The sequence below is a fragment of the Arctopsyche grandis genome, chromosome 1, assembly GCF_051622035.1.
Source record: "Arctopsyche grandis isolate Sample6627 chromosome 1, ASM5162203v2, whole genome shotgun sequence".
NCBI classification, from domain to species: Eukaryota; Metazoa; Arthropoda; class Insecta; order Trichoptera; family Hydropsychidae; genus Arctopsyche; species Arctopsyche grandis.
This window is the reverse complement of record NC_135355.1, coordinates 37,377,390-37,397,100: the sequence shown is the minus strand read 5'-3', so window position 1 is coordinate 37,397,100 and position 19,711 is coordinate 37,377,390. Positions and strand designations below refer to the sequence as shown.

At 34.1% G+C, this 19,711-nt stretch overlaps 2 protein-coding genes across 2 annotated transcripts in view; both read right to left on the bottom strand.

Annotated features, from left to right (window-relative positions):
* The window catches only part of Mondo (MLX interacting protein mondo), a 29,243-nt gene extending 17,752 nt beyond the window's left edge, over nucleotides 1–11,491 (bottom strand). The window contains exons 1-2 of the mRNA XM_077443196.1: nucleotides 11,332–11,491; nucleotides 3,158–3,264 (exon numbers count right to left, since the gene is read on the bottom strand). Coding sequence (XP_077299322.1) covers nucleotides 3,158–3,264; nucleotides 11,332–11,462 — 238 coding nt within the window. The 5' untranslated portion in view covers nucleotides 11,463–11,491. The remainder of the gene's footprint in view (nucleotides 1–3,157; nucleotides 3,265–11,331) is intronic.
* Nucleotides 11,492–15,488: 3,997 nt separating this feature from the next.
* Nucleotides 15,489–18,461, bottom strand: Ak6 (adenylate kinase isoenzyme 6). The gene is made up of 5 exons (XM_077443186.1): nucleotides 18,283–18,461; nucleotides 17,912–18,186; nucleotides 17,625–17,776; nucleotides 17,405–17,550; nucleotides 15,489–17,259 (listed from the first exon to the last, which is right to left on the bottom strand). The coding sequence occupies exons 2-5, from the start codon at nucleotides 17,946–17,948 to the stop codon at nucleotides 17,058–17,060; spliced, it is 537 nt and encodes a 178-aa protein (XP_077299312.1). The 5' UTR covers nucleotides 17,949–18,186; nucleotides 18,283–18,461; the 3' UTR covers nucleotides 15,489–17,057.
* Between the last annotated feature and the right edge of the window lie 1,250 nt (nucleotides 18,462–19,711).

The following is a 19,711-nucleotide window of genomic DNA, read 5'->3' as shown; positions in this document are numbered from 1 at the left end:
ACTTAAAAAGATTAACTACATATCTCCAGTTGAATATTCAAATAGTAAATAGTTGTTGAATATATGTACATACATACATACGTCGATGCAAAAAATATAACTATGTATTTATATGGCCATTGATAGAAATGATATACGAAATTCTAAAATAAGAAGTGCTTTTTTAGCCATTTCACGTGTTTGCACTATCTGAGTAGTGACTATTTTTCTGTTTATTTGCGTACTTTCAATGATAATCAATCTAATTTAGTTTCCCACACACACACAAAAGCTCATATTATATCATTCTGACATATCGCCGACGATATGCGGTAATCGTACGATTCATCCACGCACTCATCGCATGATCCTGCACATAAAAAAGCCCCACATTCTGGCACCACCAAAATTTGAACTCCGGTTATCGGATGAGATAAGACTTTAGACACATACATGTGCACACACACACTATCTTGATATGAAACGAGAATAATTCATTAATTGTTATAAAATATCGCCCTATCAGCCTTGAATCGTCATCTGTCAATGTTGACTCTTCAATAATTTCAACATTCATACGCGAAGAAGCACCATAGAAAATTTAAAACGATATAAAATACGGTACATGTGTGCAAACAGAACCGCTTATATGCGGATCTCGCGATTTGTGCAATTTTATGTGTTTTCAATTAACACACTGTCGCGAAAATATATTTAATAAACATGTACTATTGATTATTTTTTAATAAAAAAAAATCTAATTCTGTAACAATATAACATGATCGGTGATCGTTTATTTCAAATGATAACCAAGAATATAAATTTAAAAATAAATAGATAATTCGGAGCGAATCCCTGACACGTGTTTTGCAAATTTCAAATCGAAGATAAACGTCAAGACGATAACGCTCCCAATTTACAAATATGTTATGTACTAAATTGAATCCACAGGGTGAGCCATAAGGTATGAAACAATTCTGAATATATAACTGACATTTCACTTCTGATTCTTCGAGAAGAATTGGACAAGATCCGAATAGTCAAAAGCATAGCTTGGTTGTTGGGTTGAAGCTAACCACCGAGAGATGCCCGGGTTCGAGCTCTGGTTTAACCTCGAGTGAAAAGATTAATTCGGAAGTATTTCTGTAGTGCTGCTGATCAGACTTCAAATCGATCGTTTCCTATCATTGATTTCATTGTTGAAACGTTTCCTCATCAAATTGGCAAAACCATCCTACCCACTATATCACCACTATTTGAATATGATTTCATATTTATAAGCTATAAATTCATATATGTACAAGTTTAATATTATAGGGGGCTACCCGTAATATATTAATGGGAAAATAAAAATCCTTATATTAAAAAAAAGCGAAAGTCTAACTATAATAGAACATAAGATAAATGCACCACTAGCACGTACTTCATTTTTTATATTGATATGATTTATACGAATGCTGATAAAATTAAAGAACAGCTGATTTAAGTTTGTACACAGGCGGCTAAACCCCTAGGCGCAGCCCTGGAAGAGCTAAATAAAGAATACTTGTGTATATGTGTATAACGGCCAAACACGCTGCGAGATCTTGTGGTTATCAAAAAATACGACCGTTTCGAAATAGATCAACCGTTTCCTATAAGAATTTTCCAATTTTTCAAGCTTAATTGTTGATATAGATTCAATAAATCGGTATCCTCTCCCTCAGATTCACGTAAATTCAAGTTATTAGCATCTTGAATTTGTTGAATCTCAAATATATGCTACCTACATAATGTATTTCTCTCAAATTTGTTGATTGTCCATAGATGTCTCTATTGTATTCTATGTACTGTTATGTTATGAAATTTTTTTAGTAATTATGTACAGGTCTGTTACCGAAAGTTGGTGTTGTATCGGTGAATATGTGTATAGCATGTCACACTGCATTCAATAATAAAAAGACGCTCTGTCCATTTCGCACGCTTCTGCGTGAGTACGAGAGCGCGCCAACTCTGAGTAACACACCTGTACAATAATAATCTAACCATATGTGTCGCCTTGTGGTAATTCCTGTCATGGCAAATATGATGTGTGTAGGCGGGGGCGTCATTTTGGGGGATCCGGGGTGGGCAGCCGCCCCCCCTAGATATGAACGGGACTATCCACGTTGTTCAATGTACTATTATGAATTTGAAGTCATTCCTTATTGGTCAAAAATTTTGTCGCCCCCGTGCAGAGAAATGTTATAATAATAGAAGTGGCTTTAAATGTTATATTGCTGTCAAGTGACGCTTGTCCACAGACAATCCAAAATAATTTTAGCATCAGTCATATTTGATGCTTGGTGGTAGATGTATGTCCGATAAAAACTTCTCTGGGCAAGGACAATGGACAAGTGCATCGTTAAAAATTGCACAATGCATTCAAAAACACACAATAAACAACATGGAATATATTTTTATAAGTAAATTGATCATTTAAGTAACATATTATGCAATTAACATCGTAGTTTGACAGTTTTTAAAAGTGTCATGGCGATCGCCCGCATTCTACATAATCTTTCAGGGGTGGCACAAGAGAAATGTAAAAACATTTTTATTGATGGCGCCGAATACTCAATTATAATAATGACAGACAAATAAAAAAAAGTGGATATAAATAATCTGCCAACTGAGAAAATAAACGGATTGGCCACCAACGCCCAACACCACCATATATATACTCAAATTGTAAATAAATCTATATCAAAATAAAACTTTAATTTCTGTAGTGAATATGTGATGACCCTGGTTGTATTTCGTACATTTTAGCGTAGTTATGGAGACGTGCCGCGTAATATTGAAACAATTTATTTATTCCTAAAGGCGCCTCTATGTATTATTATAACATTTCTCTGCCCCCGTGTGTATGTAATAAAATAAAAATATATATGCAACAAAACTCAATTTCCAAAATGAATGCGAACTGAAATGTTGAAAATATCAACGTGTCTTTTATAACATTCAAAGGAATCGACTGATAAAAATCCCGATCTGTGCAAATGAAGCCATTTAAATGCAACGTAACGGGAACATGGAGAAAAATAATTATCCGACCTACATACATATACGGCATGCGTACATATAATGAAATGAATTGACGATGCATTCAAGAATAATAACAGTAAATATTATACTGATTAAAAAATATGTATCTCACATTGCATGTGCCAACATCTCCATATGACGTTGTTCAACCGGATTTTGTCTTTCCATCTCAGCTTGACTCCCTTGAATCGGTTCCATTTCGGGGATGTGAGCTTTTGTCTGTTGGAAAATATAAAAAAAAAAATCAAAATCAGCATATAATACATAAGTATATACCGCAACGATTGATTGATAGCGACAACGATTGATCACTATAGTGTCAAAAGATAAAGATCCACATTATTATCTAAGTATATTGAAAAGCTACTGTCCCAGTGTATGCAATGCATGTATGTATGTATCTTAGTCCACATTTATTTTTAAAACCTTGACCCAAAAACAGTAAAATGTACATATTATAATACATTAGTATATATGCAAACATTTGTATTTTATAAAAATATATAAACATGTGCTTGAAAATTTCCACCACATTTCTTCAGATGTTATAATTTTTTTGAATTATTTAGTTCAAAATATTAGGACTTTGGCAGCGTTTAGATAAAACCACATTTCTCGACCTTCCTCTAATTGTAGTGAGAAACAATTTAAGAGCAAATCCATAAAGGTCTTTCTGGTTTGGCAGTATTCCAATATCGTGCGTTTTGCTTATTTACAAAACCACTTATAAAATGCTACTTATAAAGGCGAAAACACACTGAGACGTGCCGCATACGACACGTGTTTTTCTTTAGATAGTTTTGCGCATGCAAAAATCAACCCGGTATAAGGCTTTTAAAAAAACAAAGCTGCTAGGTCAAATCTGTACCGTCGCGTCCCTTCGCAAACCTCACCCCCTGGAGTATTTTCAATGATATTTGATCCTTTTATTGACATTTGGTTTGACAGTGATCGATAACGATGATTCCCATTATTTGAAGAAATGTGAGAGAAACTTCCCGAAATAATGAGATCATACGAATTAATAATGACATGAAGAAAAACCTTTCACCGCTGGAGTCCATATTTGAATAAATGTATAAGATATTTCTCGAAATAATAAGATCGTACGTATTAATAACGACATGAAGATTCGCCTCTCACAGCTGGAGTCCACGTATACGCACTTTCGAGTGTTTTCTTATAATAAGTTAACTTATAACCACAGATTCCGGCATTAGTTCCAATTTAGAACAGAAACTTATCAACATTTATACTAAAATTATACGCACATTTAAAATTGTATAAGAATGGTTGTGATTTGAAGTCTATTCATACCATCCAGCAGTTCACGGCCACATCTCAGCAGCTCACGTAAACGACGGTTTATATTCATACTATACAGCAACGCACGTTTCGGCACGTTCAGACAAGTTTTGGTCAAGTTAAGGGCAAAATCAGGGCGCATGATTTTTTTTACTAGCCTCTTCTTACTTCATTTTAATTGAACATGTTGAATAAGGATAATATTTTATTTCCTATTAATACATGTTGAAAATAAAAAAAATAATTACTTAATCGACAAGTATGGAGATTTCGAAAAAAATAATACCAGGAGTATACGCTATGCATAGGGATGTGGCGTGACGACCAATCGTGTCGAGAAAACGCGGGGAAGTGGGGGGAGTGTGACATGAGGTCCTGATATTGAGTACCTGACGGGTGACATCGGCGTCAGATGCGCTGCACGGGAGCGTACACACATCCACAAAGACACACACACATTCATCATTTCGATCGGGTGAACGTGTAATGCACGCACTCAACGTGATGGATGCGAAACTTGGACATTGAACGCCAAGATGCTATATAAAGTCCAATGCACACAAAGAAGTAAGGAAAGCTGTATGCTTGGCATAACGAGGAAAGATAGGAAACGGAATACGTGGGTGAGAAGTATGACGACAGTAGTGGATAGAGTGAAGAGATTGAAATGGCAAAGGGCGGGCCATGTGGCTAGAAGGGCGACCGGAAAAATGCACTCGAGATAGTTGCACTCTCGAGGCATCCAAACTTTCAAAGATGCTCAAGGAGAACTAACGCAATACAATTCCATAAAAAAAGCGTCAAGGGTTATTTGGATGTTATCCGAGGGTTTACCTTTGGCTTCTACCTTTTATTTGTGGAATTCTATTGCGTAAGTTATTTTTGAGCGCCTTTGAAAATTATGAGCTGCGCTATTATTCAGTGCAATTTAGCGCATCTTTCCGGGAACCGGCTAGAAGAACGGACTAAAGGTGGACAAAAGAAATACTAGAATGGTACCCAAGAGAATGCAAAAGGGTAAACGGAACAAGATGTGAACTGGATGAGAGTTGCGCAAAACAGAGACGAGTGGAAGCGCGTTGGAGAGGCCTTCATCCAGCATTGGATGGTGATGATGAAATAAAATCCAGCTATTATATAATACGCACATGTGCGTAGAAACTAATTATTAATTACATCATTATTTTATGACACCATTATCAAAACAAAAATATGATTAAAAAAAAGGCGGGAAAACTCCTACACGTTGAAACTCCATACGGCGAGCGAGATATGCTAAATTTACCTCTCAGAACTGTGTCAACGAAAAAGAAATTGCTTAAAAGCATCGATTTCGAATTGGGAAGCACACCGATCGACTTTCTTGCTCAGAAAACAGGTTTGGATTATAGAATTCATTTCAATGTTGCATCACGCTCATTGAGCAATGCCAAATGTAAACATTACATTACAATACGTATCTGCTATCCGAGACCTTCACGCTTGCTAGGTCGAAACCATACATAATACACATAGATAGGAGAAATGGAAATTGAATCGACTTAGCGAATATGTATACACATTTATAATTGATAGCATTCAAACAACGCCAGTTTGAAGAAATTAGCCACACACACACACACACACACACACGTGGAGTCTGGTCCAAAGTCCCTTGTTTATAATTCGATGACAGTGTAAGAGACTGTGAGGTCAGCCAACTTTCGTGTTACATAATCCAATTTGATATGTCACAAAGAAGCTAAAACTCATTGACGCATGTGTAGATCTACAGTGGAATACGGTTAATCTGTTTCAGAGTGGAATTTCTATGAAGCCATATACATATAATATCCATACATATAAAGGTTCGTGTGTATAGTCCAGTATGCAACAGCTTAGCACAGCACGGAAAAGACTACTTCTAATCATACTATACAGCACCGGCCGATTTTGGCAAGTTCATACTAGTTTTGAACGTGTGCAAGGCAAAATCGGCTGACATATACATTACAGAGCGCGACGATACGGCACAATATTGCTTGCGTCGTATCAATATTGAAAATATTCATATGCGCATGCGCACTTTTATTAGTAGATTCGATTAGCGTGAGACTTGCGAGAACCGAGTGTGCTGTCGCATTCGTGCAATGTGTTGTAACACTGTAAGGACGTAAAATAATTTCTCTATTATTTCTTATTTAACTATATAATATTATTACAATATAATTCAATGCAAGGACTTTAATCATATTACTGTAATTTTTGCTGTCCATAATATGAAGTTGACAATTACTTTTATCGCCTAAAAAATATAATATAAATTTCCATTAATATAAAATATATACGTATTCCATATATAAATTAATAGTATTAACTACTTACGCATTTTATATTAAAATTGCAAAATACGAAACACAAACTCAAAACTAACAAAAAACAAAAGTAAAATTCTACCGACCGCCATACGCGCGAACAATATTGTATTTCTTGACTAAAACGCAATGCGAAACTGAAACGAAATGTAATTGGCCATTGCGGGTCAAGTGGGGGGGGGGGGGGTGAATGCGATAGCATGTACATAAGTCTCATGCTAGATCAGTTCGACTATAGCTATTCTGACGACATTATGACGTATTGATACTCCTGTATAATATGAATAGATCTTGTCGGCTACTGTTATTACATCTATGCCACATACAAATTACGGAACATATGAATGTGTCAATATATGTATGTACATATGTATATATAAAGTACTGTAACGTACGTATGTCGCCAGTTAAGTGCAATCGGATTAGGCCGAGTAGCATCCCAGAGACTGTGCGACCGTTATAATTGGTTTCGAGGATTATCTCCAGACTAAGTGCAAGTCGGCTAAACAATAGATGGACTTAGCGGTCGATAGCGGCACCCAGCCACTTCCCACTAGAATTCTTAGAACTGACAACGCGAAAGCGTGGGACAGCATATCTGGTACGAGACCATAACAATAGGTAAACAAACGTGTCGAGGAAGATGCCCTGAGCGACCTGTCTTTTATAAGGAGGTACTTAGACCATAGCAAGGCATTCTGAACGGAGCACTGCCAGTGCGTGTATCTCCTGAATCACCAATAAATGCTGTGAAACGACTTTGGCCTTTTACTTGGATCCTCCACCCACCCCTACGCAACAGTACTATATAATATTTTTAGTACTGCTGTTTACGTGCAGTTGTCGCCTTGAGCTGTGCTAGAGTGAACGAACCTGAAGTTGTATAAATATTAAACGTCTCACAGTTTCAAATATTAAACACAATGAATCGTACGGCACGGAATGCATAGGTAGGCTCCGGCTGTGATAAGCGTATCCTCGTGTCATTTTTAATTCGTACAATATTATTATTTCAACAAGTTTATCCTATATTTCTTCAAATATAGGAATTACCGTTATCGATCACTGTCAAACCTATTTCAAAACAAGTATAAAATATTACCGAAAACACGCCAGAGGTGAATTTTGCCATGGATTGCCGTAGCATAGATCAGGCGTGCTAGCGGTTATTTTTACATATGAAAAACTAAAACACGACGCGGCTCGTGTTTTTTTCACCCTGAAGGCACAAACACCACTCTGTGTGTCTGTCTGTGCCTTTAGGGTGGTGTTAAAATAAATTTAGAACGCAGAATTGAACTATGAGAATTTGGTGGAATGTGTCGTTTCCTTTTCTTTTCAAAATCGATATAATTAATTTATTTATAATTTAAAATATTTCAATATGGAAAGATACCTAAGATGCCTTTCACTATTTTGTTTTACTCGTTGTTAACCTATAATAAAATAATAATATCCAGAAGACAAATGAAAACTTAAAATTCATTCAGCTATTAAAATTAATTTGATTATTTAACCCCTTAAGTTGCAAGTTGAGACCTAGCTAAATCGATTTTTTGCAATCAAAAACAGTACATTTACCAAATTTCATCAAAATCTTTACAACCAATCTCAAGATATAATTTTGAAACATACAAGAACTACTGTAGGCATAATGTTGGCAACTGACTTGAGTAATGCTCGCGAAAAATTTGTCAAAAATAATTTAGTTTTAATTGTTTAAACAAAAGTCAGTCCCCATCATAAAACTTAAAAGCAAAAAAATTAAGTATTCAATAAAAATTAGCAGTATTCCAATTAGTGACACAGCAAGGGTAAATGACGCCCAGAGCAAGCTTATTTTTGAGCCTTAAAATCATTTACCTCTTAAATGAGTACGTTTAGATAAAAAAAAAATTAGATAGAAAACTAATCCTTGTAATCGTAGAGAAATATAAAACTGGCCCGATAAATGCATAATAGAACGGGAAAAAATATACTGTTTTGACTTTAAAATTCGCCAGATAATTAATTATGATTATTTTTAAGCAATAATAAATCACAATCAATAGAAAAAACATCTGAATATTGATTCCAATACTCATTTTGAGCACAGCAATAATTTAAGTCAAAGATTTTGAGTTAAAGATCGCAAAAGCCAGCAAACTATAAAAACTGCGCATTCTTTTAAATGCTTATAAACCAGATCAAACCAACAAAAATCATTATCATATTCGAATTCAATGGGGCAAACTTAGTACACGATTTTTTTTGTAGCTCAGTGTTATTATAAAAAAGACTATCCATTACAATAATTTACACATATATAGAAAATTCATTCTAAAATATAAAAAAATTTAAAGTATAGATATAGATTTTTTTAAATAAACGCCTCAAATAATATGTAAGTAAATTTGAAATTAAAAAAGCAAATTATTCTTATATATATATTTTAAAATTTGTTTACTTACATAAAAAGAGTACGATCTGTAGTTAAAGTTGAATTGTTATATGTATTATTATACTGATAAAAAAATACAGAATTACTAGCGAATTTTTTCTTGGCGAATACCATGTATATCCAACCAAAGAACCAAATGATAAGTCTACATACTATCAAGTAATGAAATCATTATAAATATTCAGAACAAAAAAGTCGCTTAATACTTTTCCATAATTGTGAAAAATCCAATAATACATACGTAGAGCTTAAAATAAAATATTATAGATAAAACCCTTAACAAATACACACACACACACACACACACACTTTCAATTTGTTTTACCTACATACATATATTTGTAGATACGTATATAAACAAATTAGTGTAGAAAAATGATAACAGCAACTTGAATTATTGTTATGTATGAAAAAAAAATAACACGAGGTAAATCACAGAATATTAAAAATATAAAAATAACGGCCTCATTCAACAAGCAGAACGATTTTTCATATATATATATATTAAGTAAAATCAAAACAAACCGACTAGCGTTACATAAATATTATCTTACTGAATTCCTTTTTGAACGAATATGCAATAATATAATACATAACACATTTGATAGCCATTGTTTACATATGGACATTGCGACAAACATAAATTGTATTAAAATAAGTCCCGTGTGTACATTTTTATTTCGAAAGACATCTAGAGATGCATCTCGGCGCACATGGACTCTCCATCGGAACGACGAGAGATAAATCACGGCGACTCGTTACACTAGTTGATAATGAAATAAATAGATGGCACATGCGGAATATGTATAATACGTACGCGATGAATAAATTTTGCACAGATTGTTATCTGTATGTGTCACATACATACTGGAGCTAGCTGAAATTAAACAACAGGTCGCAGATAGCGAAACTAACGGTGTTTCAATAAAAACACACACAACATCCGATGGATCGATGAGTAATAAAAATGAATGAATATATACACACATACATAAGACGTATCTAGTACAATAAAATGTATCGAGTGTAGAAAAGTATACTAAAATATATTTATTGTGCCGCTTAATAAGATATAGATAAGGTATTGTAGATATAGCAAAAGGGACAAGTCGGTGAAGTTAGAAATAGTCAAATTGGGTATCATTTTTGATCGCTCGTACTCGGTCGAAGGCTAGGATATTGTTTGTTTATATGTACACTATCAGAACGTTCTTGAAATGTATAATGTATATATATATATATATATATATATATATATATATATATATATATATATATATATATATATATATATGTACACAGCACTGATTAAAATTCCAGATGTACGCATCAATACAATACACTAAGCACGTGAATACTATCTAATTGAATTTAATCTTTGAAACGTGTGCGAATCTTCGATAGAACATTAGATAGACCTTCACTTTGTTGGAGAAAGTTTTTGGCGTTTTTGGTAAGAATAAATTTCTACGATGAGAGTTTAGTTATAGCCTCATCTTATCATCGTTGAAAATAAATTGAAATATATACACCGTATGTGATTCGATACAAAAAAAATCATGTACGTAAACATGATTTGTATCCGATTGATATACGGCGATTGTGTTTTTCCTCAAAACACTTTTCACACACACATGATACTTGTGTAGGGTTGTCTCGATTAATCGGGATTGTCACCAGTTTTAAGAACAAACCTCTCGGGACGCCCAAATGCGCCCGGTTTACTACTTTTTAAATTCCTACAGAAGTTTTTAACTAATGTAATTTTAAAAATACTTAACAAACTACATATAAACAGAAATATTCAACAATGAACTATTTGTCTCTGTCTTATACTTTCTGGAGGATTATATGTAGAAGGGAGTAATTCATTCAACTTGAATCGATAATTTTCTCACACTCAGAATGAACACTTATATTTAATGTGTTCATGTGGACTCTTTTTAAATTTAGATGTTTTTGTTCCTATTTAAGTAATCAAATTATTTGATCTGTTTTTTTTTTTTTTTGGAGGAGGGGGAGTGTCCCGGTTTGACTTGAATGAAATCTGACAACTCTATACTTGTGTAGATGAATGAAATGAAGGTGGAGTAGAAGATGTTTGCACAAAAACAATGTTGATTTTGTGATGGCTTATAGGTTAGGTGTGACAGAGAGAGAGAGAGAGAGAGAGAAAGAGAGTGAGACCTGTATGCGAGAGACATGCACTGGAAGAGGTTGTTGAGCGAAGTGTCGATGGCGAGGATGGGCTGGTTGGTGGGGGGGCGCGGCGGAGGCTCCTCGTCCTCCTGCGCCTCCGCCTCGAACTGCGACACCATGAAGTGGCCCGAATGGATGCACTCGCCAGCGCCCGCGCCCGCGCCCGCCCCCGCCCCCGCCCCGGCCCCCGCTGCGACTGCGCCCCCCGCGCCCCCGCCTGCGCCCCCGCGCGTCGCCACTGACATGTCGCGGCGGGGCTCAACCACAGCCGCAAGCCCCCGCTCGTGATCCGCACATCGCAACCACTGACGGAAACGGATAGCGGGTAGCGGGTGGCGGGTGACAACTGCCACTGCCACTGCCACTGCCACTGACGGGAGACAGGAGACGGCCCTAGCTCGTCCAACACGCGGCCATGTTCCCAAGCAAAACACACTGTTCTTGCCACCACCTGCTAACTTTCTTGTTTACTTCATCCGCTCCCAAACGCAGAAACCAGCTAGGGGGAGTAGTGAGAGGAGAATTTTATTGGAAATTTTACCGATTTAAAATTCAGCACACTTGCAATTAACCCTTTTAACCCTTTGGCTGCTACGAGCTTTTTCAATGTCCAAGCGAAAAATGCTAACATTTGTAATTATTTTGAAAAAAAATAAAATATAATATTTTTTTTACATACTTACTTCGCCGAACGCTCGTAATTCTTATAATACTTTATATACATTTTTAAGAAGCAGTTGTGGACTCGTGTTCTCTCTTTCTGTCTTGCTTTTACATGCGTGCGTGCGAAAGAGATACCTACATATATACATTAAATAAGTTTTGACGATTGTTTTCCGACGCTTTATTTTTTTCAATAATCTATTTTTAGACATCGATGTATCCTTACAACATGCGATATATTCGAAACAGGTAGCGGTCTTTTTCTCTTTCTTTCTTGGTTTTAATTGTGTACGTGTGAGCGAGACACACAAGGATGCGAAGTTTCTAATAATCAAATAATCTTTCAACATGTATCATAAACATTTTGTATGCATTTCAGTTGCATTTGATTGATTGCATGAATTCGTGACGTCTCGTGACCTATATAATTGAAAGCGGATTTCTATTGTTTTTTGCCATTTATTTTAACTCTGCAAAATGATATCGGACAATGAAAGTGATGAAAGCGAAATAATAGCTCCTCGCCGAGGAACTCGACAAATCAGCAGCTCTACTGATTCTGAAAATGAATTTATCGACAATAATCAATTCCCAAGTAATAACTCCTTATATGACATTGACAACGAACCCGAAATTTACTTTGATGATGAACCCGAAATTGAAGAGCTTTTATTTAAAAAATTGATAAATATTTATAAAGCTTGATTGAAAAATAAATATAAATACGTATATTAAAAAAATGTTTCGTGCCACTGATGCGCTGGTGGCTCAAAGAAAGTATTGAAATACGACAATTAATGACGACAACAACAATCGTCGTAGCAATCTTCGCCGATTTCAAAACAACGATTTATCGTTGTTGTAGCAGTCAAAGGGTTAAACGAAAACAAAAAATAATGTGGCCAGAATACTATCCCAATAAACATATTTCAATTGGACGACTACTTAACTACTACTAAAGATTTGAAAGCTGAAAAGTACTACAAATGAAAGATAAAATACCCGACTATAGATTCGAATATTCATTTTGAACAGGAAATTGACAAATTTTGAAACATCGACCGAACACCAAGATATAGAAAAATCGCGCGATTTAAAAAACACATATATCTCCGAATCTCGAGCCAATCAACATTTGTTATTACCAGATTCGTGTTTACTGGGCATAGATCTATAAGAAACGTCATATCTCGTCTCTGAACAATTCTTCGTGGCGAACAGTGTAATTATATTAGATGAAAGGCGTTTCAAATAAGAAAATTCAACTCTTTTTTTTTTAATAAGTTGAGACAAATCACAAATGTTTGCCGATTCAAGATGAAATAAGGTGGTTGATATTGTAGAGATATAGCACGACTTGTGATATCACCTATTTCCCTCATCGAACTTAATCTGTACAAATGACATCATCGCGTCCTCTTCTCGTATACGAAAGATAGCCGTGGCCGAAATACTTCGTCCAGCTTACCCATAAAGGCGATTCGACTCGCTCCAGATACGCAATCACGAGTACACGGGAAATCCCAAGGAGCTACGCACCTACGCATCAAACATAGAACACAAAGGAAGACCTCGACCCCGTCGGAATCTTCCAGAACGTGATCTCACCAGCCCAGCTACGCGTTGCTCAAGCAACACCTTTATAAACCAGTGCATCGTCCCCAGATGCCAGTGAGCTTCAGGAACTCGACCTAGCTCGTTCCAGTGAATCCTTTACCTACTTCGCTGTACATACAAATAAACCTGTATTAATCGAGTAATAAAGATCCTCCAAAATTCAACTGAATTTCCATAGGCCGGAAAATGGTTCAAAACCTTCAACCCCCCTATAATCTAATGTTCTTGTTGAGTAGGATTCAAGAATTATTGCCTGAAATAAGAATATTTTTAACTGAAAAAAAGCATAATAATACGACCTATGTATCTTGAAAACGGGTCTACGTGACGAGACAGAATGTTAAATGACAGAATGTTAAATGACAGAAAACGCAAATATCGGAAAGCAAAGATCGAAAATCGAAAGATCTTAAGTCAAAAGATCAAAAAAAAAATGGTGCATGGTTAACGGTACATACTCACTTAATTTGCATGAGCAGGATACAACAGGAACAAGAGGAACATGCTTTTCCTCCCGTATTCTGCGCGCGCACATTAATACGGGAGGAAAAGCCTGTTCCTGTTGTATCCTGCTCGCCCAAATTAAGTGAGTATGTACCGTTTACCATGCACCATTTTTTTTTTTTGATCTTTCGATTTTCGATCTTGCCTTCCGATATTTGCGTTTTCTGTCATTTAACATTCTGTCTCGTCACGGAGACCGCTTGAAAACAAGGAATGACTCATGTTATTGAACGATATATTATATTTCCTATTAAAATGAATATCTGCAACTTCTAAAAACTAAAAAAGGCAACTAAAAAAATTCTTATAAGATTCTTATTACAAGTCGATCACCATGAAAATTTGCATAGATGAACAGTAGTTCTCAACCTTGAAAAGGTTCGGTACCCTTGACATAGAGGGACCAGTTTTTCATTTCAAATTGACATTGAAAAGGCGTCAATTTGAAATGAAAAACCTGTATAATGTGTCTCAGTGTATGGAAAGAGTTCGTTTGTCTGGCGTGCGAGTTCTCACATACGACAATCTTAGCCACAAAATCACGATTATGGCCTATCTGGCACTCAAATTCTCGTTAGTGTGATAGTTGCGTGAGTGTCTCTCGGTAGGTGGAATTTTCGAGTGCCAGATATCGGTCATCGAGATTTTAGTGACGTGTGCGAAATAGTAATTATATATGTATTTAACTTTGTGTTTTATTTAATTATTTTGTTGATATATGGAATTATTACAAATATGCGAATGTACGTAAATGGTTTACTTTTTAAAAATTATATTTTATACATGCTTGTTATATTAACTAAAGTGATTCACGAGTTAAAATTATACTTTTCAACATTCAATTGAGCTTTATCACTAGACCACATATTGTTCATCAAAGAAATAAGTCACTCTGCAAGAAAAATTGTTCCTGATGAAAAGAAACAATATTCGACTAATTTGCCAATATTTTTGTAGGAAACTTCATTTCCGCTGAAGGATTTAAATATTTCAATCCACTCATTAGCTATAAGGTTCTATAAGATAAAAAAGTGCACTGGTTTTATCTCACGACTTACCCATACGAATGATCACCTTACGTTTCCATTGAATCTGTTTTGTTCTGCAATCTTTTTTATGTCGAGGTCGAGGGTATCACACACTGGTCAATCGATCACCGACAAAACAGTGTCGGTGATCAAAAAATTTTGGTGTGGAAATAATTAGAAAGAACATGAATGAAAGTATTGGGCATAATTTTCAACACTAACTAAAAATTACACGGTGCTGAAACAAATTTGTGATTGTGCTAAGTTAACTTTTTATACTAATTTTGGATCACTGATTTCGAATATGTTAAAACTAAATAAAATTCTAATTTAAATGAATGATAGGAATCACATTATATTTCTCTTCCATTATCGTCTGTAATAAAAAAAACATAAGTAAAGTAAAATTATTATTATACCCACACACACGCACAAGTTTTTTTAAAAGCCATGATCGTGATGGAACGCCATGAAACGTGATCAGCGACCGATTCTGATTACTAATCATTTCAATACAATTACAATACTTCAACTATTGACATTTCGTAAAAATTATATGCGAATGGAAGAAATCTCGTCTAGAAATAGACTAAAAAAATAGGAATAGATCAAAAGTTTGTCAGGGTTTGCAAAGTACTTCTGGCACAACGTCATTGCTAAATTGTACTTGTGCTTGCAATGGTAATCTTGTTAACTACTAAATGAAAAATGTATTATTTTTCTATCCCTTATCTATGATAATTAAATATCCATTCTCAAAACGTTGTTAAGGAATATTCATAAATATAAATAAATGTGATGTAAAAGAAATAAACTGAACAGATTTGCGCTGATGAAAACCCAAATTTCAAAGTCAGATCAAAATTTAACGACTCCGACTTTGGCTTTATTTTATAATTCGAATCCGACTCAGACTCCAAATTGAACGATTTTTCAAGTTGGAGTCAGAATCACTGGATCTAAATCACTAAAAATTGACATGTAGCCCAATCTATTGAATTATTGGTAATGAAATAGGTATAAATAAAAATTAATACATTATGAATTTCATAAACAAACAAATCAATGAGATTAAAAAAAAGCATGAGACAGAGGAAACATCGGTTTTGCCCAGAACACATTAATACACCTACATATATGTGAAATTCAACGATTTTATTTATAATGTAATTTAAATTCATGATTTATAAAGAAATTATTAAATTTCCATTTATTAGTTGATTTATTTAATAAACTTAAAGACTCTAGTTGATGCATACTGTAATACTATTAATTAAAAAATAAAAAGGAATCAGAGTCGGTTGATTTTTACGACTCTGACTCTGTTTGAAATGTTCTGAATCCACAGCTCTGGTTTTTGTCAACTTCAATAATAAAAGCTGATATTTAAGCAATATTGCATATTGCCTTCAAGTAAAATCCAAAGAAATACTATATAAGTCTATGTTTCATCAATATTTTGGGATCGTTTTTCAATTGACGTTGCAAAAACCAAAGTTCGGTTCTATTTATTGCTTAGGTAAAATTAAAATCGAAATAAATATGAAATTTTGTGAGTTTTTAGAAATTCTATTTCCAAATATTAGAACATATTCAGTTAACATAATGCTATATATGTATGTATAATAAATAGTTTTATATCAACTCATTCTTCTAATATGAAAATAATTTAGAACGTTTAAATTTCTTTTAAACGCCGAAATCATAGTGAATATCAACGCAATAATTTAATGAAATATTTTGTGAGTTCACGGAAATGAAATAGCACTAACTATCATAGTTAATTCATTCGATACTAGACAAATCATCCTCAACATGTTTCCAGTGCCCTTTATATATTCAAAATATGAATATTATTAAAAAATATATGGCATATCTGGAATAAACTAGTGTCATTGTAGTTTATTCGCTTTTTTGAATTTTATCTTTCTTCCATTTCGTTATCCATTTTACAATTTGTTTAATATTTTGATGTAATTCCTGCTCACTATTGTTTTGTAATTCATGTACAATTTCAGAATTATATGAGGATTGTGCTTCTTCTAGTATAGTTTGGAATATTTCGCATTGGATATTATCTTCCAATTTTTTTCCTTCATAGCCTCTGCAAAGCATTCGAAATAGAAACATAAACCAAATTATAATAATACATTGCACATATAATTATAACTATTTATATATATATATATATATATATATATATATATATATATATATATATATATATATATTTATATATATAAACATACCTTGCAATTAATCTGTCATATAAATTTGTGTTATCCGCTCTCAATACAAAAACAACGTCGAACCATCTCTCAGGAAAGAAATCACATCCATGGTAATCGACGATATTCCCACCTGGAGATATCTCATCTTCCAGAAAATCGAGTAGCTGAAATCAAATTGTTTATTAGTTTCGAAGACAAAATCAAGAATGAAAATAACAAACCTAATATTAACTCATACTTTATCTTCATCGAGGACGGAAGTTTCATACACTTCGTCATATTCCTGAATGCAATTTTGGTCTTTGGCAATTTTGGAAATGTCTTGCCAGACGAGACCCGTCTTTTTCGCTAGCTTTTTACATAATGTCGATTTTCCTACACCAGGAGTACCTACAAAACAATAACATTATAAATCTAAAATTTACGTTTATATATAATACTTGACTGTCATATTGAATACAAAATCAATAGAAAACGGTCTTGTTTACAAATTGTTGCTATATTTTACATAACAATATTGTATACCAGTAATAAGAATGTTTGGTTTTTGTGTGACGTTCATGACAGTTGACACAGCACGTGTTTCCAAGTGACAGTTAACTGTATGACTAGTACGCTCTGCAGTGCGGTTTACGAATTTGAGAATAAAAACATGTTTATACTTTTCAATCTAATGCATAATTTATTGCGTATCTGTTTACTTGACATTATCTCTGATAGCTAGGTAATAATAGTATGTAGTACGTAGATATTGCACCATATACGCATTTATGATGAAATCAACCCTTGATATTATACAACTGAAAACAACGAGAAAAATCAATACTTATATTATATTTTTTCTGGTTTTTATATACACGTAATTTTATGGTGAAAATAAAAAGACGTATACATACCCACATATATACGGGGCTTTTTTCCCATGTAATGCGGTGGAACGGCGTTCCGGGACCTTTTTTCTCGGCATTTTTTTGGTTCGGTGATTACTAGTCAAATGTGAACCGGTCACAGGACAACCGGTCGCTCTAGATCGGTCACACGTGATCACCCGTCACACTAAAACTGGTCACACCCTAAAACCGGTCAACCAGTTTTCTTGTGACCGATTTTAGGGTGTGACCAGTTTTCTCGTGACCAGTTTTAGTGTGACGGGTGATCACGTGTGACCGATCTAGAGCGACCGGTTGTCCTGTGACTAGTTCACATATGACTAGTAGTCCGTTTACCATTTTTTTATGCTTCAAACGAATATTCTTAATGGTAGCGTATATATTTAGCACCACTGAGAACAATGGTTCGATTCGTCAAACTGCTGGTTAGATTTGGGGGTTTTGTGACTCCAAATCGATCGTTTCTCTATCAGAGTTTGCCAATTTTATCTGATCATTGTTGAAAAGGTTCCTGAAAATTGGTAATAGATCATTTCCTATTGTCACAAATCTGTGTGTATAATTTGTAGAAATTATGCACAGTAATCTGAAATCTGTAGACATCTCTATAATTTCGTGTTTATTATGTGTACAAAAATTGTAATAATAATTGTGCACAAAATCTAAAATAATCCATAGATGTCTCTGTGATTATTATTTCTGTACTTCATTAATTATTATATTCTATGTATTGTTGTATTCTGACCGTTATCGTATACTCGTCGCATTGGAGCGATCTGTAATGACGAGTGTACATTGATTGTAATAAATAAAATAAAAATAAAATAAAATAATAGAATTTGAAAATATTTTTTTCTAATAAAAACTTGACAAGAATTGAGTTCCGGCACATTTTTTTTTCAAAAAAAGGCCCTGCTTATAACAATTTTGAAAAAAATACAACTAGATGCCTATAAGTTCACTTTCTAAAATTCAATATGTGGTAGAAAAGAGATTAATTTCTTCAAAAGACATGATTGTAGCTCGTTACGATTCTTACATTATAAACAGAGAGGATGATTGCACAATACCTGCATGTATGATGTAACAAGGATAAACTTTAATTTTCGCATTTAGAGAAAACATTACAGTTGTTGGCCAGCGTAAAGTTACGGGAAATTTTGATTTTAAAGCTTAAAAATAATAAAAACTTTGTAATATTACTGAGACTCATAGAGGTTATTACGATTCTAACATTTCTCCTCTATATTTTGAAGTAAAAATGTGCTTTAAATTACACGATTTTGTAGATCTAGCCTTTAGTTACCTTTTCGTGAATAGTATTACCTTACTTAATGAAATTTGATGATTTCATAATTGATATTTGGTCATAATTGATAGTCAGTCAATAAATATTTTAAATAGCGGTGACAACATGTCTACCCATATAACAAGT

What these genes read in the sequence shown, in the direction of transcription:
- Ak6 (XM_077443186.1), bottom strand. Translation starts at nt 17,948, where the DNA reads ATGAACGTCACACAAAAACCAAACATTCTTATTACTG. An exon ending in CCGTCCTCGATGAAGATAAA is followed by an intron (nt 17,551 to 17,624) that starts GTATGAGTTAAT and finishes ATTTGATTTCAG; the next exon opens with CTACTCGATTTTCTGGAAGA. An exon ending in TATGACAGATTAATTGCAAG is followed by an intron (nt 17,260 to 17,404) that starts GTATGTTTATAT and finishes AATGCTTTGCAG; the next exon opens with AGGCTATGAAGGAAAAAAAT.